This window comes from Gopherus evgoodei, chromosome 16 (assembly GCF_007399415.2).
Source record: "Gopherus evgoodei ecotype Sinaloan lineage chromosome 16, rGopEvg1_v1.p, whole genome shotgun sequence".
Taxonomy (NCBI): Eukaryota; Metazoa; Chordata; order Testudines; family Testudinidae; genus Gopherus; species Gopherus evgoodei.
This window is the reverse complement of record NC_044337.1, coordinates 2073197-2097950: the sequence shown is the minus strand read 5'-3', so window position 1 is coordinate 2097950 and position 24754 is coordinate 2073197. Positions and strand designations below refer to the sequence as shown.

Here is a 24754-nt window from a genome sequence, read left to right as displayed (position 1 = left end):
GTGTGGGGCAGGCAGTGGTGGAAGCTGTTCACCCTGCTGCCTGCCATGGCAGCCATCTAATATCCCAAAGCGATAAGAGAAGAATGTTCTAAGAGCCTGTTCTAACTGGACAAGATTATACCCTACCAGGGGAAGGCCCCATGTATAGAGGGCAGGGTAGATGAAGTCCCTGTTGTTCCTATGTATGTGAAGTAGTGAGAAAGGCTGACAGTTCCTGCAGTGGAAAGCAGCGCATAGGGGAAAACTTAAGTTACCTAGTTTAATGATGGTTGGATCTGAGAAGAGGGTCTGGACAAAGTGAGAAAGTTCCTCCATCTCATCTGGCTTGAGGAGCTGCAGCAAATCCAGGAGGAACACCTGCTCCTCGATAGCAATCTGCAGCACTGAGACACGTGGCCTTCCAACCACGCCAAATGACGGCCTCCACTCCATGTCGATGCCAACAACCTGGCCAGGCTGCAGCATACACAAAAGGTTTTCTTTACTCAGGGCTTGTTTACATGGGACATAGACTGGAACAGCAATTGTGGAACAACTCCCTGGCTGGACACTCTACTCTGGACTAAGAGTGACTTTACTGCAGAATAATTACTCTGCTTTGGAAGTGCACTAATTATTGTGAATAAAGTGGCTTTTATCCAGAATACACTGTCCCATAGGAAGTTTTTTCCGATAGTTCAGGGGTGGGCAAACTTTTTGGCCTGAGAGCCACATCTAGGTATGGAAATTGTACAGGCTGGGGGTGTGGGCTCTGGGGTGGGGCCAAAAATGAGGAGTTCAGGGTGCATGAAGGGGCTTCTGGCTGGGGCAGGGGGTTGGGGCACAAGAGCGGGTCAGGGGTGCAGGCTCTGGGCGGCGCACGCAGAGCATTCTCCAACCCTGCTCCCCAGCTGGAGCACGGGAGCAGGGTAAGTCCCAGACCCCGCTCCCCAGCGGGAGCTTGAGGGGTGGATTAAACCAGCTGGAGCGCCGGATATGGCCTGTGGGCCATAGTTTGCCCACCCCTGTGATAGCTTTCTCCACAATAGCTATTCCAGTCAATCTCCGAGCCCACAGGCCTCAGAGATTTCCTACTGAAAGTGCCAGGAGTGCTCATGTATTTGATGATGAAGGTCACAAATATGCCGTTACATGATTGACATTAAAAAGCCAACAGCAGGGTTGACACTTACCTGCAGCATCTTCTCCCTCCACCTCAGCATCTCTTCCCATGTCTGCAGAAAGTGAATGTTCTCCCTAGGAATGGGGACCTGGTAATAACCCTCCTTCCTATCCTCTTCATAGTCATCCACTCTGCTCTCAGCATCTTCTACCCTGCACAAAACAAGAGCCAGCAACTTTTAACAGGGCCAACCTAAGATTTCAGTGCCCAAGGGACATCAGAAAGTCCTAAAGCCCCTCTCCTCACATCCCTCTGTCACCTCCTCTCACTCGATCTCTCTTCTCTGTCCACTTTCTCTAACCCTTTCCTTACTCTACTCTTTCTCTCTGTTCCTTTCAGCCTTGACTCACCTTCTCTCCTCCCCCCAGCCTCAAATCACCACAAAAACATCTAGTGCATGTGAGACAGAGATGGAAGCTTGGAGCATAAGTCCATTCCATCAATAACACACACACACACATTGGAAGCAGCCTCCAGACAAGAAAAGCCTCCCAAACCCAGACTTCTCATCATGCATTGCTCACACTCCATTCTCTTTCCTAGAACTGATGTGAACTTAAAGCCAGCAAGTGAGTTCTGGCTTCAAAGTTAGCACATTGTAAGGACTCAACTTCCAGCCCCCCACCATGAACCCAGGAACCCACTAGCTGGCTGGCCCCATCCACATGGACAGGCTGGCTCTGACCGGCTGAGGGCCCAAACCAGAGCTTTGGATTTCTCATTAGACAGGAACAGGCAGAGAATCACAGGCTATTCCACCTCTGGCTCAGGAGGCCTCCTCCTCCATTGAGCTTAGAGTGGAATGGCTCATAAAGGCTTCACTAACCTCTCCTTCCTATGCCAGCCTCCCCCAGCCCTTTTCTTGTACAGCTTTTACACCTGCTGTTCCCTCTGTTCCATGGAGCTGAAAATACAAAAGCCCCTAGATGGTTTTCACACTACTCCACCACCTCCCTGCACTTTGGGTCCAGGTGCTAAGAACAGTGGTAAGTTGAACTCACAGCCAGACTGAGATTCCCCACCTGTTTGATTCTCCCACACTAAGACTTCAGGCCATGTCCCAGAGAGAGGTGTACCGCAAGTGCATTAACACCCTGGCACTGTTAGAGCTTTGTGAGTTATCATGGATTTCCTAGAACAGGATCTTACACAGCATGAGTTGGATCCCCACACAGCAGAGGCTCTTGCAATAGCTTTGTAAATGCTGTAATAGCTTTGCATTTGTGTCCTGTCAGATGATGCAATCGGAGGAAAGTAAGAATAAGAGAAAACCCAGCTATTTTGTACGTATCATGAATTTCTGGCTAGTCTCTTTCCCACAGAGACTTTAAATGGTTTATTATTTGAGAAAATATTTACTAACCTTGTGTTTCGGGGACTGTGTGACTAATTTTGTAACATAGCAGCTTGGTGCTGTGCAAACATTCCCTCGCAAAGACGGTATGTGTGCATGGCGAAGTCAATATTTGTGTAAAATATTTAATGAAGGTGTGAAATTTCATGTCTCCGGGAATATTCTGATCTGCAGAGCTCAAGAGGAGCATGTGGTAGGACCACAGCAGAGATGATGTCATATTTATACTCTGATACCATCTCTCTTTCCCTTGTAGCGTGAACGCCCTCTGTGGGAACCTGCTGCTAGACTATTTCAATTGCTAAGAAAAAAGAAGTGGCTGCATTTAGGTCCAGAGCTCCATGGACTGCAAAGCACTTCACCACAGTGGATTAGGATTCTTATTCCCATTTTGAAGGTGGGAAGATTGAGGTAAAGAGGGCTTCACCTACCCATCCAAATACACTGAGAGTGACAGAGCTGGCACATGCAGTGAGGTTACTGACATGTTAAGTTCTGATGTTGGTTTCCTGCCGTGGTACATGCCCAGAGTTTGTGGTTCTCTCGCAGGCATGGTCCCCACCTGCCCACTGTTTGGAGGCTTACACTGCATGCAAAGAAAGGTCATGTGCTGCATGCAAAGAAAGGTCATGTGCTGCCTGTAGGATACTGTCCCCACTTAGGGGCAGCCTCCTGCAGGCCCAGATTTCAGTGTCTCCTGAGCATTGCTGCTCTGTGCCCTGGTGATGAGGTGGGGCCAGGCTATCATCTGTCTCCTTTGGCAAAGGCTAGCGGCTGCAGGACCGATAACCTTATGCACTCCATGCGTCCCCACGTGCGAGGCCTGCCATTGCACCAATCTCTGCATGCATAAGTGCTGCTCTGCACTCAGCAACACAGCCTAGAGCTCTCCAGCTTTGTACTAAATGTTCAGGGCCAGATCATCTTCCTTGTGCAAAGTCCAAGTAAATGCACGGGGTGACTGATGGGGGAAAGAATACCTCTTTCCTTGGCTGCAGTGTGCTGGTAGAGCCACCAGCAGCTTCTTGTGAGACCAGAGGACCGCAATAGTCTTAACTGAGGCTCTGTACCCCTGCAGGAATCTGGCTGCTGTGATAATCTGGCTGGTGGACATGCCTCCTCCAGCCTGGCTCATATCCAGAACACCTCCCCACGCTCTCATGGCTTAAGCCCCATGGAGCACATTTTCACTGCAGATGGAATTGTGGAAACCACTGCATGGATTCTGTGCATACTGCCTCCCTGCACAGCATAACCACACCAATTCTATTATCTTTTATATCCTACGTGCTAGAGGGAATGGGCAGGATGTGCCCCTCAGGTAGCGACACCACCAGTATCACGCAACTTCTGGATTCTTTAAACGTAGCGCTCCCACCTAAGATCTGGCTACTAGATGTTTTGCGGTTGATTGCCTATGTCTGAATACCTCATGTACACTGCCTGAAATAAGAGGGTAAAATATACTCTGAGACCCGAGTCAGGAAGGAGAAGCAAGATTCAAGAAAGAAGTAAAAAGAGGAGGATCGCCAAACTAAGCAGCTCCTCAGCAGTGTGTTCTCAGATACCTGCACATGGATTCTTCAGAAGGGTGTGGTGGATTTAACTTTATACTATGGACTTAACCGAACATCTACGGGAGCTCAGACTATCATTTGCAGTCGGTCATTTATCCAAACGCAAACTCTCTCCTGCAGGCTGGGATTTCCCTGCATGAACTCAGCCGTCCAATTCACTCAGACGGGGTTGTGTCTCTAAGAGGTAAGGTACAGAGCTCTTCTCCTGAGGGCACTTTAAGCCGCCTTTGTGCCTCCCAGATCCAAGCTGCTCTGGGGGTCAGAGAGGTCACAGGGATAGTTCAGACATTTCTGAAGTCGGTATAATCCACAATATTTACCTCTCCTGGACCCTGAGTTTCTGAAGTTCATTGGCCACTCCATAAGGCAGGGTCTTCTCAGATAAGCTATAGCGGAGAGCCCACCTGGCTGCTGTGTTCAGATCACAGTAGCTGACTAGCAATTGGATCAGCTGCTCTTGTAGCCATCGATTCTCCCCAACTGTGTTCTGCAAGGAAGCAAGAGTAACAGAAGCTGTTGGTGAGGGTTCCATTTTCAGCACGACTATACATTTCCAAGGACAGGGTGCCCAAAGCGAGGAATTCTAGGGCTCAGGATGGGAACTGGCAGCCTGAATTGACTCCCTGCTGCTTGGCAGAGGAGGGAGCAAGAAATGAGCATGTGCATGTCTTTCTCACTTTAGACGTAACATTGTTTGAGCTGAGACTGCTATGTCTTACTGTTCAGGCCTACTCGTCTCCCATGCAGATGGATTGCTCTTGGGGAGCATGTGACCAGGGCACTCCAGCTCACCTGAAGACCATGGGCAGAGCAAAGAGAGGACACGTGCCAGCAGTATACTGAAGGACAATGCAATTCAGACTGGGTGATGACCAGCATGTTTGGTTCATCTCCCATACTGACAAAATAAAGCAGAGTCAGATTAACAGCTGGCCAGCCAGAGAGCAAAGGTCTCCAGCGTCTGTTAGCTGTTTGAAACAGGATTGGATTAAGGCAGTCTGGACTGAGGCACACCATGACACAGAGCCCACAGTGGCCTCACCATGACACTACCCCACTGGCAAAAGCATTAGCGGGGAAGGGGGGCTTTCCTCCCTTCCCAGGGAGGAATAGCAGGATGGGGCTCTTACCCCCACCTCGAAGCATCTGTGCTCTTCCTACAACACACAGAGGCATCAGCAAGGACTCGTCCAGAGCAAAGGGCCTTGGGGTTAAATAGAGATGAATGAGACAATTCACCCCTCCCAGAGCTATTATCTCAGGCTGTCTGCAGACTCCGGCAAATGTCAATGCATCAGCTCCAAGTCTTCAAGCTTTTCTTCACAACCACCAGATCTAGAAACTCACTTAACAAATGAAAATGGTGACTCTGTTGTAATCGCATGACTTCAGGAGCTGAGACCCTTAGCAGGGGCCTATTGAGCCAATGCCTTATCCAACCCTGCTCATAAACCTCCATAATCTGCTTGGGATAACTGCTAAGATAAACATACCAGCTGTACTTTAAAAATCCCTTTAACATTTCATTACAGTGAGTCACAGCCAAAGATGGACTATGAACTGCTTGTCTGTCACATAATGAATCCCAGTTTTGCATGCAGTAAATTCATTACTGAATTAAACGGGCATTGGCAAGGAACTTCCTATCTTCATGAACACTAGGAAGCTTATGGGTCCCTTTCTGCTCTCCATGAACCACAGTCAAAGTGATTACTTTGTTGTATATTAGGTGGTGTGCTCAATTTTGCCATTATTTGGAACTTGTATATTGTTTCCTAACACAACTGGGTGCAACATCCCCAGTGTGCCAGCTGTAACTGGGTTCCCCCAGAGTTGCTATCTAAGCAATAGCTTCCACATGCCAGATGGTTAAGAGGGTCAACTACGTACTAAGGCACATGTAAGCAATGCATTGCCAAGGGAATCCTGCTGCTGACAGGCAGCACCTCGATGTTCAGAACAAGACTGGGCACATAGAACAAAAAGAGAACAGTTCAAGTTAGGACCACTGTGTCACGTTGCACTCGCTCTGCAGGAGCCACAGCCTTCCTGAGGATGTGGCATTTGGCTTCTAGCATCAGTACCACAGAGACAACGAGGAGTCCGGTGGCACCTTAAAGCCTAACAGATTTATTTGGGCATAAGCTTTCGTGGGTAAAAAAAACACGTCTTCAGATGCATGAAGCGAAAATTACAGATACAGGCATAGATATTCTGACACAGAAGAGAAGGGAGTTACCTTACAAGTGGAGAACCAGTGTTGACAAGGCCAATTCAGTCAGGGTGGATGTGGTCCACTCCCAATAATTGATGAGGAGGTGTCAATACCAAGAGAGGGAAAACTGCTTTTGTAGAGAGCCAGCCATGCCCAAGATTATCTGGCTATTTGGACTCTCTCCTCAGACCCTATGCTACCAGCACCCCCAGCTATCTTCAACACACCACTGACTTCCTGAGGAAACTACAATCCATTGGTGATCTTCCTGAAAACACCATCCTGGCCACCATGGATGTAGAAGTTCTTTACACCAGCATTCCACGTGAGGATGGACTACAAGCTGTCAGGAACAGTATCCCTGACGATGCCACAGCACACCTGGTGGCTGAGCTTTGTGACTTTGTCCTCACCCACAACTATTTCACATTTGGGGACAACTTATACCTTTCATGTCAGCGGCACTGCTACAAGTACCCACATGGTCCAACAGTATGCCAATATTTTTATGGCTGACTTAGAACAACGCTTCCTCAGCTCTCCTCCCCTAGTGCCCCTACTACACTTGTGCTACATTGATGACATCTTCATCATCTGGACCCACAGGAAGGAGGTCCTTGAAGAATTCCACCAGGATTTCAATAATTTCCACCCCACCATCAACCTCAGCCTGGACCAGTACACACAAGAGATGCACTTGCTGGACACTGCAGTGCAAATAAGTGATAGTCACATAAACACCACCCTATACCAGAAACCTACTGACCACTACACCTACCTACATGCCTCCAGCCTTCATCCAGACCACATCACACGATCCATTGTCTACAGCCAGGCTCTAAGATACAACCGTATTTACTCCAATCCCTCAGACAGAGACAAACACCTATAGGATCTCTATCAAGTGCTGTTAAAACTACAATACCCACCTGGTGAAGTGAAGAAACAGACTGACAGAGCCAGAAGGGTACCCAGAAGTCACCCACTACAGGACAGGCCCAACAAAGAAAGTAACAGAACGCCATTAGCCATCACATACAGTCCCCACCTAAAACCTCTCCAGCGCATCATCAGGGATCTACAACCTATCCTGAATGACGATCCCTCACTCTCACAGACCTTGGGAGGCAGGCCAGTCCTCGCTTACAGACAACCCCCTAACCTGAAGCAAATACTCACTAGCAACTACACACCACACAAGAAAAACACTAGCCCAGGAACCAATCCCTCCAACAAACCCTGTTGCAACTCTGTCCACATATCTATTCATGGGACACCACCACAGGACCTAACCACGTCAGCCACACCATCAGGGGCTCATTCACCTGCACATCTACCAATGTGATATATGCCATCATGTGCCAGCAATGCCCCTCTGCCATGTACGTTGGCCAAACTGGACAGTCTCTACGCAAAAGAATAAATGGACATAGATCAGACATCAGGAATGGTAATATACAAAAACCAGTAGGAGAACACTTCAATCTCCCTGGACATTCAATAACAGATTTAAAAGTAGCCATCCTTCAACAAAAAAACTTCAAAAACAGACTTCACAGAGAAACTGCAGAGCTACAGTTCATTTGCAAACTTCACACCATTAATTTGGGCTTGAATAGGGACTGGGAGTGGCTGGCTCACTACAAAAGCAATTTTCCCGCTCTTGGTATTGACACCTCCTCATCAATTACTGGGAGTGGAGCACATCCACCCTGACTGAATTGGCCTTGTCCACACTGGTTTGCCACTTGTAAGGTAACTCCCTTCTCTTCATGTGCCAGTATATCTATGCCTGAATCTGTAATTTTCACTCCATGCATTTGAAGAAGTGGGGTTTTATCCATGAAAGCTTATGCTTAAATAAATCTGTTAGTCTTTGAGGTGCCACTGGACTCCTCACTGTTTTTGTGGATACAGACTAACACAGTTACCCCTCTGATACTTGGTACCACAGAGAGAACATCAGCAGAATGGCATCCTTATTATGGTGACACTACATGCCTCTCTTCATAACTGCAGACATGGTGGTTCTACCAACGAACAAAAATACTGTACAAATGGCCATATCCTACAGACCTGGTCAAAGTTTTCCAGCATGGCTCTGTCAGTTAGAAGTGTGAAAAGAACACTCACCAACCAAAATAGCTAACCCAGCAAAAGCCCTAGTGTTTTCAAAAAGTGTTTTGCCAATATAGCTTACTTTGTTTGGGGAACTGGTAAAGCTATATCAGCAAAACAACTGTTTGGCCAATATACGCTGCACCTCCACTATAAGGGTTTGTTGGAATAGCTATACCGGCAAACCCTTTCTAGTGTAGACAAGGCCACAGGAGCTAAATGTACAGACATGAATTTAAGTAAGTTCCATGTTCCTTCTGCATATACACCAAAGATTCCTGCCCAGTAGTCCGGCTGCACCTAAACTGTATTTACAGGATTAGAATTCATTCTGAGGGATTCTCTGCATCTTGCTTTTTCACCCAGGACATGTGCAAACGAGGTCTGAACCTGTGGAATGCTGCTGGGGACAACGGGCCTCATTCTTGAGATTCTTTTAGCAAGGAAAAGGTAAGAAGTTGTCTTCAAAACAGACACTCCTGCTTCAGATCAGGAAATAAATCAGGAAAAAGGAAAATACAGAGATGCAAAGGAGGTAGTGATTGGGAAAAAAGAAGAGGAGGAATCATGTTTGCAGGTGGCAAACATGAGTTAGGACAGATAGCTGCATGAAGCCAACCGCACTGCAAGTATCACTGGCTAAACTCCAATGCTGCATTTCCACAGCTCTGCCAAATGGTGAAGCATTTTTTTTTCTCATGATGGCATCATTATTTTCAACCCTCTTGCCAAGGTGAAGGGGAGACATCCAGGAGGAGACAGAAGTGAAACAGGTGTAACAGGATGGGAGAAGCAGATGGGGAGATTAGCAGGCAAGGAAAGTCAGTGTCTATCCTGGGGGGAAAGGAGGAGAGGGTATTAGAGGGAAGAGTGATGGAGGAGGAGGTGGGAGATCACAGCAGGCTTTGCAGTCGTCTCTTTGAAATGGATTAGATACCTCCTGAGGTCCCTTCCAACCCTGAGATTCCATGATTCCATGTCTGCAGATTTCTGTACAAAAGGAGGAGGGCAAGATCTTGGGGAGGGGAAAAATAGGTAATGGGGATCATAGGAGCTGTAATCCTCATGGCTGGAGAAGCAGTGCTGCTTGGCAAGGGATGGGCTCACCATGATCGGAAGGGAGAGAATAATCCCCCAGTGATCATGCACATGGGAAACAAATCTGAATAAAACTGGAAAAAGCAGCAATGAACCTGACAAGACTGGCCTTCACATGGGCCAGTTCCAGCACCCATTGAAGTAATGGGAGTCTTTCCATGGACCAGCATGGCTATTGGATCTGGCTCCTTTTCACTACACAGAAGACCAATCCTGTCATAAAGCGATTATTTCTGTGGCCTCATACCCATAACTTTTTTTGACTGAGGTATTTGTAATAACTCATTTCCCCCTCCACACCCTCCCTTACTAAGCATGCCAGTCTGGATGCTTTGTCCATCTCCCATCTCTGTACTTTCTTCTATGGCACCTTACGCAATGTGGCCCTGCTTCAGGAAAGCACTGAAGTATGTTTTTCAGTGCTTTCTTGAATTAGAACCTGAATCTCTTCCCTGTCCCAGTGTGCCAAGCCACTTTCTTAGCCTCATTCAAAGTCCCTCCTGAACATTCACTTCTTTTGCAATGAATTAATAACACAGTAAGAATACAAAGTCAGTCCTTCCTCTGGATTTCACAGCCTCTGTCCTGTCATTTCTCTGTCCGTTGTTCACAATGTAACTCTTTGGACCAGGGACTGCCATTACTTTGCACATAGTCAGTAATTAATAGATAAATATTATTGTTTCAGTGATCTACATCTGGGAGGGATGAGGGGTTTTTTTGAATGGTAACAGAATTAATCTTTTAGACACAAGAGTGGCTCTTGAGAGAAGTTAAATTTCCTCCGAGATATTACATTTTGAATCTGCATGAAATGGAAAGTAGTTTTGGTCAACAGAAAAAAAATGCATTTGCTGCAAAACTAACTATTCTATAGAGGGAAAAGGCTTGCAAATAAATGACTTTGCAGGAGGCTATAACGGGGGTGTTTTGTCCCCAGAATGGCATGTGAACTGATGGAGATGGGAACATACCTCCTGGATGACATTTGCCATTACACAAATATTTTGGTTTCTGTAAATGAAAACTTTTGAAGGGAAACAAGGTATTTTCCCATGGGTCTATTAGCAAACTAGACTACAATGGGTCTGTTCTGATTAATGTCACCAACGACCTGCTGCACTGTTCCTCCGAGCAAGAGAAAATTATACATCAGCAAGGCAGGTTTACATCCCTTTCAGATTCCTAGACATATCATGTTACCCTTAATCCACTGCCGCACACAAAAATTCCCTACACCACCATCATGAATTACATACTTGCAAAATCTCACTGTCACAAATGAGGCAAATAAGTGTTCCACAGTACAGCAGGAATTGATGACATCATTGTATGGCAAAGTCATTTCAGAAACAATTGCAAGAATAATCTAGTTGCAGCAATGCCCCTCCAAATGATCCCAGGAGGTAAACTGAAGAAGCATCCAGTATCATTCATTCTGGATAGTCTCCCTAACTTTCACAATTCTGCCTTGGGGAGCGATGGGAAGGGAGCAAGAATACTGGCTGCAGCATTTTCTCTCTGCAAGACATTTGCTGCTGAGGGCAGCCTTCACACAGGGCTAGAGGATGAGTGTTGGGACATACTTTACTGCTTGAAATAAGAACAGCAGCATGCATCTCCCAGCTCATAACCAGAATTCCACATATTCAAAGCACTTTGTAATAAAACTGAGGAATCCTCATAACCCCTCTGTGAGGCAGGTCCATCATCATTAGTATCATTATTTCTCAAAGAGGGAAATGAAGGTGGACGGGAAAGTCATTTGCCCAAAGCCTCTCAGAGAGCCATCAGCAAAGCCACAATCAGAATTTGGGAGCATCTACTTCCCCAGTCTGTGCCTGCTAGGCCTCAGCTGGAGGACTGTGTCCAATTTTGGTCACCAATGGACAGAAAGGATGTAGGGAAACTGGAAAGCATTCAGAGGTGAACGACAAAGATGATCAAAGGGATGGAACACAAGCCATACAAGCAAAGGCTGAAGGAACTGGGTATGTTTAGTTTGGAGAAGAGGAAATTAAGGGGGAACATGACAGCGGTCTTCAAATAATTGAAAGGCTGCCAGAAAAAAGATGGAGAAAAGTTTTTCTCTCTTGCCATAGAAGACAGGACAAGAGGCAATAGGTTCAAACTAGAGCATAGCAGATTTAGATGAAATCTCAGGGAAAACCTCCTACCTGTCAGAACAGTAGGACAATGGAACAGACCCCTAGGGAGGCTGTGGAAGCGCCTTCACTGGAAGCTCATTCAAAAGGCAGGGGGTTAGACTAGATTACCCTTGTGGTGAAAAAGTGCTTACGAAAGACTAACAGACTGCTCTATTGTTAAATGAACCAGATTTCAAAGGGAGGAGTATTGTGTTGCACCCATAATGTGCTGATTCAAACCCCTAAAATATGGGCCGGTGCAGAAACTCTCTTACCATGACACTGTACAGAAGGACAGTGACACAGATAACATTGTGAAGCACCTTCAGAAACAATTGCACAAACATCACCCCTAAAATAATTGGATTTTGGTTTGTATCTTGAGATCTGAGGTGCCTTCACTAGGAAAATGTGACTTTTTTGTTACATTAGAAGTTCTTGAAGGATTAATATCAGAACATGGGACTCCATCCAGAAAACACTCTGATTACATATCTAAGTAGAATAAACTTTTACTACAAGAACCACCTCCAGAAAGTACATCTGATGTAGTAATACACAGCAATGTGCTGCAATAACAGCCTTACCAACTGTCAAACAGTCCTGCTGCTGGACAGTAGTGAGAATGAATGTGAGCAGAGAAATTACCCACTGTTTTCTTCTGTTCTACACGAGTCTGACAGGGATTGATTGGGATGTGTAGATATCTTCTAGATTGAGAACAAACAGGAATGAAGACAGAGTGAAATATGCATGCTTAGCCTCTATGGAACTGACATCACTGGAATCAGAGCACTCTTACTGACTAACTGACAGATGGGCTGACACCCCTTTTCTCAGCAAGCAGACATTCCTACCCTCCTGGTCAGAAACAGTTGCAATGATGGCTGTTGCTAGTACTAAACAGATAATGTGAGCAAGATCCTCATCTTGTGTAAACTGCCATAGCCCCACAGACTTCATAAAATGGCATTGCCTTCAGTGGAGCTTCTCCGATTTACAGCCGTTGAGAGGCTGGACCAAGTTACTGGGCTCAATACCAAGGTGACTGGATGAAATTTAATGACCTGTGTTAGACAGGTCACACTAGACTAGATGATCTAATGGTCCCATCTGGCTTAAACTCTATGAATCAATCTGTGAAGAGAGTTACTCTACACAACACCCAAAGGAGAGGTTTGAAAACCACCCTTGAAAAAAAATTAATCTGCTGTAACTGTTCAGCTGCGTAGGATAAATTAGTAATATTGGAAAACATTTCTGCTAATGGTGCCATTCAGTGTTTCTGCCACCCACTTCAGGAGGTGCTGTAATAATAATATTAAGTACCAGAAGAACACAGAATGAAAAAAACCAGTTACCTTTTCTGTAACAGGTGTTCTTCGAGATGTGTTGCTCATGTCTATTCCACAGTAGGTGTGCGCGCTCCCTACGTGCACTGGTGATGGAAGTTCTTCCCCTAGCAGTACCTGTAGGGGGAGAGCGCCCTCCGCGACCCTAAGAGTGGCATTTGCCTGGCACGGTATAAGGGGAGCTGCATACTCCCCCCTAGCCTCAGTTCCTTCTTGCCAGACATCTCTGACAGAGGGGAAGGAGGGTGGGATGTAGAATACACCTGGGCACCACATCTCAAAGAACACCAGTTATGGAAAAGGTAACTGTTTTTTCTTCTTCGAGTGATTGCTCATGTGTATTCCACAATAGGTGATTCCAAGCCATATCTGTTGGAGGTGAGTAGGAGTTCACAAGTTCCCAGGATGGAGGACAGCTCTGTCGAACCCAGCATCATCCCCAGTTTGGGAAATGATCACATAGTGCGAGGTGAACGTGTGAACTGACAACCACACGGTGGCCCTACAAATGTCCTGGATGGGGACGTGGGCCACAAAGGCCGCAGACGAGGCCTGTACCTGGGTCGAGTCTGCCCTCACAATGGGTGGCGGGGGAATGCTCGCCAGCTCATAACAGGAGCGGATGCACGAAGTGATCCAATTGGAAAGCTGCTGAGTGGAAATCGACTGGCCCCTTGCGCACTCAGCCGAGGCGACAAACAGTTGCGAGGACTTTCTGAACGGCTTAGTCCGCTCGATGTAGAAAGCTAGAGAAAGCTGCACGTCGAGTGTATGGAGGCAGCGTTTCTCACTGGATGCATGAGGCTTGGGGCAGAGGACTGGTAGAAAAATGTCATGACCCATGTTTTAGGCAGAGACCACCTTCGGGAGGAACTCAGGGTGTGGGCAGAGCTGGACCTTGTCCTATGAAAGACCGTGTACGGCAGTTCGGAGATCAGGGCCCTGAGCTCCAATACTTGCCTGGCCAACGTGATAGCAACCAGGAAGGCCACCTTCCACGAGAGGTGAGACCAGGAGCACGTGGCCAGTGGTTCAAATGGGGGCCCCATGAGACAAGCCAACATCAGGTTTAGGTCTCACTGTGGAACCAGGGGTCTAGAATTCGAGAAAGGATGGTCTAGACCCTTAAGGAACCAGCCAGTCATAGCATGGGAAAACACTGTGTGTCCTTGTACCGATGGATGGAAGGCCGATACGGCCGCCAGATGCACCTTGACAGATGAGGGCACCAGGCCCTGGGCCCTCAGGTGGAGGAGGTAATCAAGAATAAACTGGATTGGGGTGGTCACTGGGGAGACACCCTGGTCTGCCGCCCACCTAGAAGACCAGGACCGTTTCGCCAAATAAGCATGGTGAGTGGAGTACTGTCTACTTTTGAGGAGGACGTGCTGAACTTGCTGTGAGCATGTCCTTTCCTCTCCACCTAACCACTGAGCAGCCATGCCATAAGCTGAAAAGCCACTAGGCTGGGATGGAGGAGGCATCCCTGGTCCTGTGAGAGCAGGTCTGGGCATAGTGGCAACGGCCATGGCAGAGCTACTGCCAGGCCCATGAGGGTCCCGTACCAATACTGCCTGGGCTACGTCGGGGCAATCAGGAGGACCTGGGCCTTGTCTGACTTATCTTCTCCAGGACCCTGCTGATTATAGAGAACAGGGGGAAGGTGTAGAGAAGCTGGCCTGACCGGGACAGGAGAAAGGCATCGGAGATAGCACCCCTCCTCAGGCCCCCCCGGAGCAGAACCGGGTGCATTGCCAGTTCTGCCTAGTTGCAAATAGGTCCACCTGGTAAGTTCTGCACCTTCAGAAGAGCCAGTGGGCCACTTCCAGGTGGAGGGACCACTTGTGTTGCGAGGATAAGTCCTGCTGAAGCGATCTGCCCTCTCGCTGCCTGAGGGCTTCGAGGCAGAGGGCAGAGGAGTAGACCCCGCCTTGCCTGTTGACATAGAACATCGAGGCCATCTTGTCCGTGAAGACCCTGATTACCTTGCCCTCCAGGTGCGAGCAGAAGGCCATACACGCCAGCCTCACCGCTCTGAGCTCCTTGACATTTATGTGTAGGATCAGATCCTGAGCTGACTACAGGCCTTGGGTCTGAAAGCTCCCCACATGGGCCCTCCAACCCAGCTCCGATGCATCAGACACCAGTCCCAGCAACAGGGCCTTGTCCCTGAACAGGACCCTTTGGAGCATGTTGTTTGGGGTGGACCACCATCGCAGGGAGGTAATCACAGCATCTGGCACAGTGAGGGCCTTGTCCATCCTGTCTGTGGCCTGGGAGAAATTCGAGGCCAGCCAGAGCTGGAGGGGCCTCATCCTGAGTCTGGCGTGATGGACCACATACGTGCACACCAGCGTAGGACCTCAAGAGCTGCAGGTAAACCCTGGCTGTTGCACCAGGAACTTTGTGACTTTTCAGGGTCTCGAACCTGTCTGGTGGGAGGGAGGCACTGGCCGACACTGCATCCAGGAGCGCCTGGATAAACTTTATGCGTTGGTCCAGGACTAATGTGGACTTGGTGTTGTTTACCAACAGGCCCAGGGCAGTGCACGTGGACAGGAGGAGCACCACATGATCCCTCACCTGCGACCAGGATGTGCCCTTGACAAGCCAGTCGTCCAGATAGGGAAATATCTGTACCCCCCGCCATCTGAGGTAGGCTGCTACCACCGACATGCATTTTGTAAACACTCTGGGAGCAGTGGACAACCCAAATGGGAGGATCGTAAATTGGTAGTGATTCTGTCCCACCACAAAACAGAGGAAGCGCCTGTGCCCCTCGAATATGTGGATGTGGAAGTATGCGTCTTGTAGATCAAGGGCAGCGTACAAGTCCCCAGGATCCAGGGACAGGATGATGGAGGCCAGGGAGACCATGCGGAACTTGAGCTTCCCCATGTGCTGGTTCAGACCCCATAGGTCCAGTATGGGCCTGAGACCCACTTTTGCCTTCAGGATAACGAAATAACAGGAGTAGTATCCCTTGCCCATGAACTCCTCGGGCACCACCTCCATCGCTCCTAGTCCTAGAAGCCGCTCTATCTCCTCTTCGAGCAGAGCTTCGTGCGAGGGTCCCCCAGGAGGGATGGGGTAGGGGGTGGCTGGGTGGAGAGGAGGTAAACTGGAATGTGTAACCCCGGGAGATGGTGTTGAAGACCCATCGGTCCGAAGTTAGCTGAGACCATTCCAGAAGAAAAGCACACAACTGGTTGGAGAAGTGAAGCTGTATTGGGGTTGGATCCCTGATGAGAACTGGGGGGTTGCCCCTGAGTGTCCTGTCAAAATAGCCTTTTCCCCACTTGCTTGCCCTTGGAGGGTCTAGGCTGGGGAGCAGGCCGAGACTGCCTCTGAGGGCATCTCTTATAGTCCCGTTGCTTCTTATGGGTGACCTCGTACTTTGGGAGGGTGGCTGGGGTTGGAGTCTGCTGCGGCTTGAACTTAGGTCATGCCGGAGCTGGGACATAGAGACCCAGGGTCTGGAGGGTCATGCAGGAGTCCTTCATGCCATGCAGCCTTGTAACTGTTTCCTCTGGGAACAGAGCTTTCCCATCAAACGGGAGATCCTGCATGAAATACTGCGCCTCGCTGGAGAGCCCAGAGAGCAGGAGCCATGACGCATGTCTCATAGACACCGTGGTAGCCATTGAACGTGCGGCTGTGTCCGCAGCATCCAAGGCAGCCTGCAGGGAAGCCCGAGCTGCCGCTGCCCCTTTCTCCACCAGTGCCCTGAACTCCTTCTTATTGTGCTTCTGGAGGGAGACCTCAAATTTAGGCAGGGAGCCCCACAGATTAAATTCATACCGAACCCAAGAGGGCCTGATGGTTTGCCACTCATAACTGGAAGCTCAAAGATGAATACATTTTTCTTCCGAAAGAGTCCAGCCTCCAAGAGTCTTTGTTCTTTCGGGTCGGGGCTGGTTGACCCTGTCGTTCCCTGTGGTTGACCGACTCGACCACCAGGGAGTTGGGCGCCGGGTGTGTATATAGGTACTCATGCCCTTTAGTGGGTACAAAGTACTTACGTTACTGCCTTTTTTGATATGGGGGCCAATGAGGCCGGTGTTTGCCACATGGCATTTGAAATTTTAGCCACCCCTTCATGGAGCAGCAAAGCTACCCTACTCGGTGCCGAAGGGGACAACACATTGAACAGGGAGCCCGAGGCTCCTCCATCTGCTCTGCCTGGAGGTGGAGGCTTGCTGCCACCCGCTTTAGGAGCTATTGGTGGGCCCTGAAGCCCTCCTGTGGGATGGAGGGAGGTGGGGCCGCAATTGCCTCCTCCAGGTGTGGCAACGAGGCCAGTGTGGTGCTTTGGGTTTTGGCCAGCACCGGAGCAGCACCCGAGAGTCTGGCCCATTGAAGGACGGTTACGAATGGAGACCGGACTGGCATTGGATCAACTGCTGTCTCTCGACCGGGAGGAGCAGCAGTGCTGGGATCTGTGACAGTCATGGGACTGCGATCTCGACGTGGAGGACTGGTACCAATGGTAATAGCTGCTCTGCAAATGGCCTCAACAGGCAGACCCACAATGGTGAGGTGCCAGCAATCGACACCCGGGGCTGCAGTGCCTTTGCGGAGTGGACCGATGATGATGTCTGTCACAGTTCTGTCGATATCTGCTCTCTGTGAGAACGGGTGCTGCAAGTCCCAGCCGGCTGGCCAGAACCAAGCCCGAGAGTGTGCTCAGCATCGAGAGCAATCCACCTGGACTCTGCCCCGAGCAGACACTGGGCAGTGATCAGCATCGGGAATGTTTCCTCGACCGAGACAGGTACTGAGCCGGGGATGACTACGGAGTTCCCAACAGAGGCATGCCTCTGGAGCGTGGGGCTGACATCGGCGGCGCTCCAGGCACTGGCATGGACAAGACGTCCCGGGCTGCCTGGAGGGCTTCGGGCGTGGACGGTATCTGGACATCTGGAGAGGCCTGTTCCGAAGGGGCTGGGCTACTCCACTCTATGTGAGTCGGAGGTCTAGGGCCTGGTGGGGATCGAGGACTACCCGACATGGGCCTAGATTCTGTCCCAGATTTCTGTCAGTGCCGCTGCGAAGAGGGAGTCTTCTTGGCCCTCTTGGCATGCCTCATGGACGGGGAGCAGTGCCAACTGGTCAATGGCACCAGTGGATCGTCGCATACCACATACCAGTACTGGTTCGGAGCAGTGTGCCAGGGTCAGGGTCAGCACCGACTCCATCAGAATGGCTTGGAGCCTAATGTCCCTTTCTCTCTTGGTCCGAGGCTTAAACAATTTGCAAATCTTGTACCTCTCGCTGATATGGGTTTCTCCCAAGCAGCGCAAACAATCTGTGTGTGCGTCGCTTCTTGGCACAGAACGCCGACAAGAACTCACAATTTAAATCCCAGGGCTCGGGGCATGCCCCGGCCCAGGCTAACTGACTAACTAAACTACGCTAACTAACTACAGGTACTAGATGAACAAACAGTTCAGGGGACAAGCTACAGCAAAGCTGGAGCAGAGCAGTTCTGACACACATTCACTGGCGGCAAGCAGGAACTGAGGGTGGGGGGAGCACGCAGCTCCCCTTACACCGCGCCAGGCAGATGCCACTCCAGGAGTCATGGGGGGCGCTCCCCCTACGGGTACTGCTAGGGGGAAAACCTCCGGCACTGGTGCATGTGGTGAGCATGCACACCTACTGTGGAATATACATGAGCAATCACTCGAAGAAGAATCCAGATAATTTGTTTGTGTAGGTTAGTGAACTGAGGTTGTTTTGATTTTTTGCATTTTCCATAGGACCACTCCCCACACACACACCCCCAAACCCACATGTTCATATGCTCTTTATTATTGGATCCTCTAAATATTTATGAGCTTTCTATGGACATTATGCTCCAAATGTTTAACAGTTACCTACTTTTTTGCAGGTAAAATTACTCTTGCAAAGAACCGTGCCAGCATATTTTGCACATACAGTTAATTATGCACACAAACCCTGGCATTTCGATGCTAAAGATCTGATTTTTGCTCACAGTTCACTGCACCCATAGCAAAAGGAGGCTATGCTGAGGTCCAGTTGAAAACAAGACCCCATAATTATATTCTTGGATCCACTGTACTTACCCTGCACTGAGCCTGCAGGGGTTAACCATACCCTGTGGGCTAAGGAGGCCACGCCCCCTTGCCCTTGGTGGGCATGCTCCAACTAGAGGCAGACTATAAAAGAGGGTAGCCCAGTTCTGTCTGGGCTGACTGAGAAGGAGAGTGGATGTGTGTTGCATGCTCCTGCCCAGAAGCTGTTGGAGCCCCAAGCCAGAGACCTGCCATACCACGACCTCACCTGTCCGCTGAGGCCCATATAGGGAGGGTGTTGTCTGAATTCTCACCTGCCGAGCACCCTAAGGAGATGGAGGACCTGCAGTCTATGTGGCCGAGAGACAGGGTAGAAAGTAGCCTAAGGGAACCAGACATTCTGTTCCTGGTACCACAACCAGACCAGTCAGCATGTTTCAGTGGGATCTCTGCCAACCCAGTGGTGGGCCCACTTGCCACTGACAGGGCTTTGGAATGGGAGCTGGTGGAGTAGGGAGAGCCCAAGTCTCCCTACCCCTGGCCACCAGCTTCAGCACTGGTTGGCGGCTTGCTCTCCTTTGCAAGCAAGGCCCGAGTTTGTTGCTGAGTTGCCCCAGCCAGGAGGCTGTGGGACCCTAACTGGTGACGGCTGTCTCCCCAGCCCTATTGACTCTGGCCACTAGGCCACAGTGCCCTGCACAGGAGGATAGCCACCTCAGTGCCCACCTGACACCTTGTGACAGGGTGTACTTACCTTGTGACAGACCCAAATATAATTGTGTAGGAAAGAACTTTGGTACCAAAAATACTGTATAAGGAAGCTTAAAGGAGGCATAGAGGGGTGCATGGATAGGCACTGGGTAAGCAGAGTCCAGGAGTTATTGCTTGGTTAAAACCAGGTTGGCAGGCTGCATTCCCTCAGGTGTCAGGCTTGTGCCTTCACCTCTCTCAGAGTACAGTCCCATGCTTCTCCCACCCGCAGACTGGGTCTCAGGATACAGAACCCTGTGTACCAACTGAGAGTTCTCAGCTGGTCCACTTGGGTTCTGCACATGCAAATCTGTCCTTTGGGAGCTGTGACCAGTGGCGAATACATTTACATAAACAGCCTTGTTTTGTATTGAACAGTGTTGTTTAAATGTAACAGTAGGGTAGGGTGATCAGAGAGCAAATGTGAAAAATCGGGATGGGGGTGGGGGATAATAGGAGTCTATACAAGAAAAAGACCCCAAAATCGGGACTGTCCCTATAAAATTGGGACATCTGGTCACCCTACAGTAGGGACACAGCGCACAGGAAAAAAGGTTCTTAAAATAACAAAACATCTGCCCACACATCTCTCTGTGGAAGGCTTACCACCCCCTGAAAGCCAAGACAAGTTGTAACTGACTCAGACCCTCCCTCTAGGTCTGCATCCCTCCATTCCTCACAAACTCCCTGACCACTGCCCCCAGCTCCAGATAGCGAGAGACTTTTAACTGTTTCCAGTCCTTCTGATTGGTGTATTCCCAGCCTTGGCAAAACTGATGTGTATCTTTGTCTGGGGCCCGGGAGTCTCATCCTCACAGCCAATAGCTCAGGTAGATAACCTGTTTACCAGGAACTGTTTTATCTGGAGCCATTGTGTTACCTTCCTGCCTGTCTCCTAACAGCCCTACTATTAAATGAAGCCAACATATGCAAACAGTAAATTAACCCAATACAGTCACACAGGAAATATTCCCACAACCCAGTCCCAAACAGTATTCATAAATAATATACCATCACCAAACATCCTTCACAACTTCATCCTTCCCTTCAAACAGGCTGGAAATCCCACTGTACTTACTCTGGGGTCCCTCCCAACAGCCTTTACGGGTCTCCCCTCTCAGGGGAACCCCCAACCCTCTATCCCCACCTTGCCTCAGTCTGGGCTACTGCCAGTTGTCACCAAGCCCACGCTCCCTGTGGCAGCCTGCAGTGTAAAAGCCACTCATCATAGGCAAGGTTGTTCAGACCTGCTGCCTTCCTCTGCCTCCCAATACCTCTGTGGGCCTTGGACCAGGCCCTGCAGCCTGGGTAGTTGCCAGTCTGGAGCTCCCCTGCTCCTCTGGCCTTCCCCAGCCCTGTTTCACCCAGTACCCTCTAGCACTCAGGCAGTTAGGTCCATCTCCCTCCTTAGGTAGGAGGAGACTGTTTGCGCCTGGCCCATTGCCCTCTTATAAGGGCCAGCTGGACCCTTATTAAGCCAGCTACAGCTGTGGCTGCTTTCCCAAACAGCCCAGCTTTCAGAGCTGCAGCCCTCTCCAGGGCTGCTTTTACCACTGCAGTCCTCTTTCAGGGCTGATTTCAAGCCCTTCAGGGCAGGAGCGGGTGACCACCCCGCTACACACCTGATGTGCTGAAACTACCTCTGAGCCCCTCTTCCCTGTCAGCCTGGGAATCCAGAACCCTGTCTTGTGGAGCCAGACATGCAAGCCTGCTGCAACACAGACCAGGGTCTGAATCATGCCCCCCAAAAACTGCTCGGCAAGTCACCTATCTCCAGCACCCAGACACCCAGTTCCCAATGGGATCCAAAACCCAAATAAATCCATTTTACTCTGTATAAAGCTTATGCAGGGTAAACTCATAAACTGTCTGCCCTCTATAGCACCGATAGAGCAATATGCACAGCTGTTTGCTCCCCCAGGTATTAATTACTGACTCTGGGCTTACTAATAAAGAAAAGTGATTTTATTTAGTATAAAAAGTAGGATTCAAGTGGTTTCAAGTAATAACAGACAGAGCAAAGTAAGTTACCAAGCAAAATAAAACAAAACATGCAAGTGTAAGCCTAATACATTTAAGAAACTGAACACAGGTAAATCTCACCCTCAGAGATGTACCAATAAGCTTCTTTCACAGACTAGACTCCTCCTTAGTCTGGGCCCAATCCTTTCCCTGGATTCAGTCCTTTATAGCTCCAGCTCAGGTGGTAACTCAGGGATTTCTCATGTCTGTCAGCCCCCTTTGTTCTGTTCCACCCCCCTTTTATATCTTTGGCACAAGACAGGAATCCTTTGCCTCTCTCTGGGTTCCCACCCTTCCTTCTAAATGGAAAAGCATCAGGTTTAAGATGGATTCCAGTACCAGGTGTCATGGTCACATGTCCTGTGAGACCCCATGATTTCATTCTTCCCAGCCTGACTCACAGGAACGCAGGAAGGGTTCAAAGTAAACAGAGCCATTTACAACCAATTGTCCTAGTCAATGGGAGACATCAAGAGTCTAATCTGCCATTAGTGGCCCACACTTTGCATAATTACAATAGGACCTCAGAGTAATACTTCATATTTCTGGTTTCAGATACAAGAATGATACATCCATACAAATATGATGAACACACTCAGTAGATTATAAGTTTCGCAATGATACTTTACAAGAGGCCTTTTGCATAAAGCCTATTCCAGTTACATTGTATTCACACTCATAAGCATATTTCCATAAACATATGGAGTGCAGCGTCACAACAGTCTCCCACAGTATTCCTGCCAGCAAGTTAAAGAAGTATGGATTGAATGAATGGACTATAAGTTGGAAAGAAAGCTGGATAGATGGTCGGGCTCAATGGGTAGTGATCAACAGCTTGATGTCTAGTTGGCAGCCAGTATCAAGCTGAGTGCCCCAGGAGTTGGTCCTGGGACTAGTTTTGTTCAACATATTAATTAATGATCTGGATGTTGGGATGGATTGCACCCTCAGCAAGTTTGCGGATTTCACTGAGCTGGGGGCAGAGGTAGATACACTGGAGGGTAGGGATAGGGTCCAGAGTGACCTAGACAAATGGGAGGATTGGGCCAAAAGAAATCTGATGATATTCAACAAGGACAAGTGCACAGTCCTGCACTTAGGACAGAAGAATCCCATGCACTGCTACAGGTGGAGGACCAAACGGCTACACGGTACTTCTGCAGAAAAGGACCTGAGGATTACAGTGGACGAGAAGTGGATAGGAATCAACAGTGTGCCCTCGTTGCCAAGAAGGCTAACAGCATATTGGGCTGCATTAGTAGGAGCATTGCCTGCAGATCGGGGGAAGTGATTATTCCCCTCTGTTCAGCACGGGTGACGTCACATCTGCAATATTGTGTCCAATTTTTGGCCCCCCACTAATAGAAAGGATGTGGACAAATTGGAAAGAGTCCAGCAAATGGCAACGAAAATTATTAGGGGGCTGGGGCACATGACTTATGAGGAGAGGTGGAGGGAACTGGGCTTATTTAGTGTGCTTTGAGCAAGAGGTTGGACTAGATGATCTCCTGAGGTCTCTTCCAACCCTAATCTTCTATGATTTATTTAGTCTTCTTCACTGGCTGCCTCTCACTTCAACTGGCCTCTGAGAGTTCAAGCTCAGAGTTCTGCTCTGGGTCATTTTTGGTAGTGTATAGTACAGTATGTGCTATTTGTGTAATTGTTTAGGGCTCTATTGTGTCTTCAGTCCACATCCACCATGCCCACTGACATGTGCTCTGTTTACGGGATGTGATCCACCCCCTACTGATGGATGAGTCACCTAACAAGACCTATCTTTTTTGCCTGATGAAAGAATGTGGAATATTGACAACAGAACAGGTGTTCTTAAATTCACATGTGTTTTAGGCAGCATGTTTGTTTCCTATTATCACTCTGGTTTCTCTTTCTTGCTTCCGACTTTTTGAAGACTTGGCTATAGATGTTTTCCTTTCCAAGAATATGCTAATATGAGATTCCCACTGGATGACATTTTCTATTTTGAAAATTCTTCAAAATGCTTAAATAAAATAATGAAGAGGAAAATACTTGCCCAATAGCATTGGCTCCCGTCACTGGCAGGGTATGAAAAATAGAAGCCTACGTTAATGACCAAGACTTGGGTTACAACATTTCATTTTTATTTCACCAGTCAAGGAACTCACTTGGCAGCAAGCCAGAGCTATAATAAGTATGTTTGTGGGATCTTTAGCAAATGGAAGGATCGGCAGTGGATAGTTTTTCTTTAATCTCTCCTGGTGCATTTAAACTCCTGGTGCTTTTTGTTCTGTGGAAGGAATGCTTGAGAGGGCAGACTGAATGAACTCTGAAATTCACACTCTGGCAAATTGGACTGATTTCCTAAATCCATAATTACAACACTCCTAGGAGACACATATTCTTTCAGAGCAAACAAGCAAAGATTAGTTCCCTGGTTTTTTTGTTTTGTTTTTTGCTTCTAAACAATCATCTGTTTATGTGGTTCTCTTCTTGGCACCAAACTGGGGAAGTAATCTTGCCTAAAAGTATAACGCAGCCAAACCATCAACTGAGAATAGCCCAAACACCTTTATGAAACGCACAGGATTGGCACAGTCCCTTCACAACCCAGTGTGTTTCTTGCAGAAGGACTCAGACAGGTAGTGATACATTACAGGGCTACGCAATAATCCAGGATGATTATTGGATGACTGGACTGTTTTACTGAGGGAGGAAAGAGAACGCAGGGGAGAGGGCTGTGTGTGTGTGTCTGTCTGTCTGTGTGTAAAATGTTGATAACATTGAGCAAATGTAGCTCTGATAACCAAGTGCCTCTTCTGGGCACATATAATACAGTTATAAAGGACTAGATTGTAGCATGAAGACCCTCCCCAAACTGGGGGGGTAGGTTAAGATATGCGCAGGGTGCCTCTAGAGCTCTGGGGAAAACATAGGCTTTGGCA

General features: G+C 48.6%; 1 protein-coding gene across 8 annotated transcripts in view; it reads right to left on the bottom strand.

Moving 5' to 3' along the window:
- EXD3 (exonuclease 3'-5' domain containing 3) overlaps positions 1 to 24754 on the bottom strand; it is a 611569-nt gene that overhangs the window by 347732 nt on the left and 239083 nt on the right. For all 8 annotated transcript variants that reach the window (XM_030535478.1, XM_030535484.1, XM_030535479.1 and 5 more), the window contains 3 exons: positions 4414 to 4580; positions 1173 to 1314; positions 255 to 456 (listed from right to left, as the gene is read on the bottom strand). In XM_030535478.1, the coding sequence (XP_030391338.1) occupies positions 255 to 456; positions 1173 to 1314; positions 4414 to 4580 (511 nt within the window). The remainder of the gene's footprint in view (positions 1 to 254; positions 457 to 1172; positions 1315 to 4413; positions 4581 to 24754) is intronic.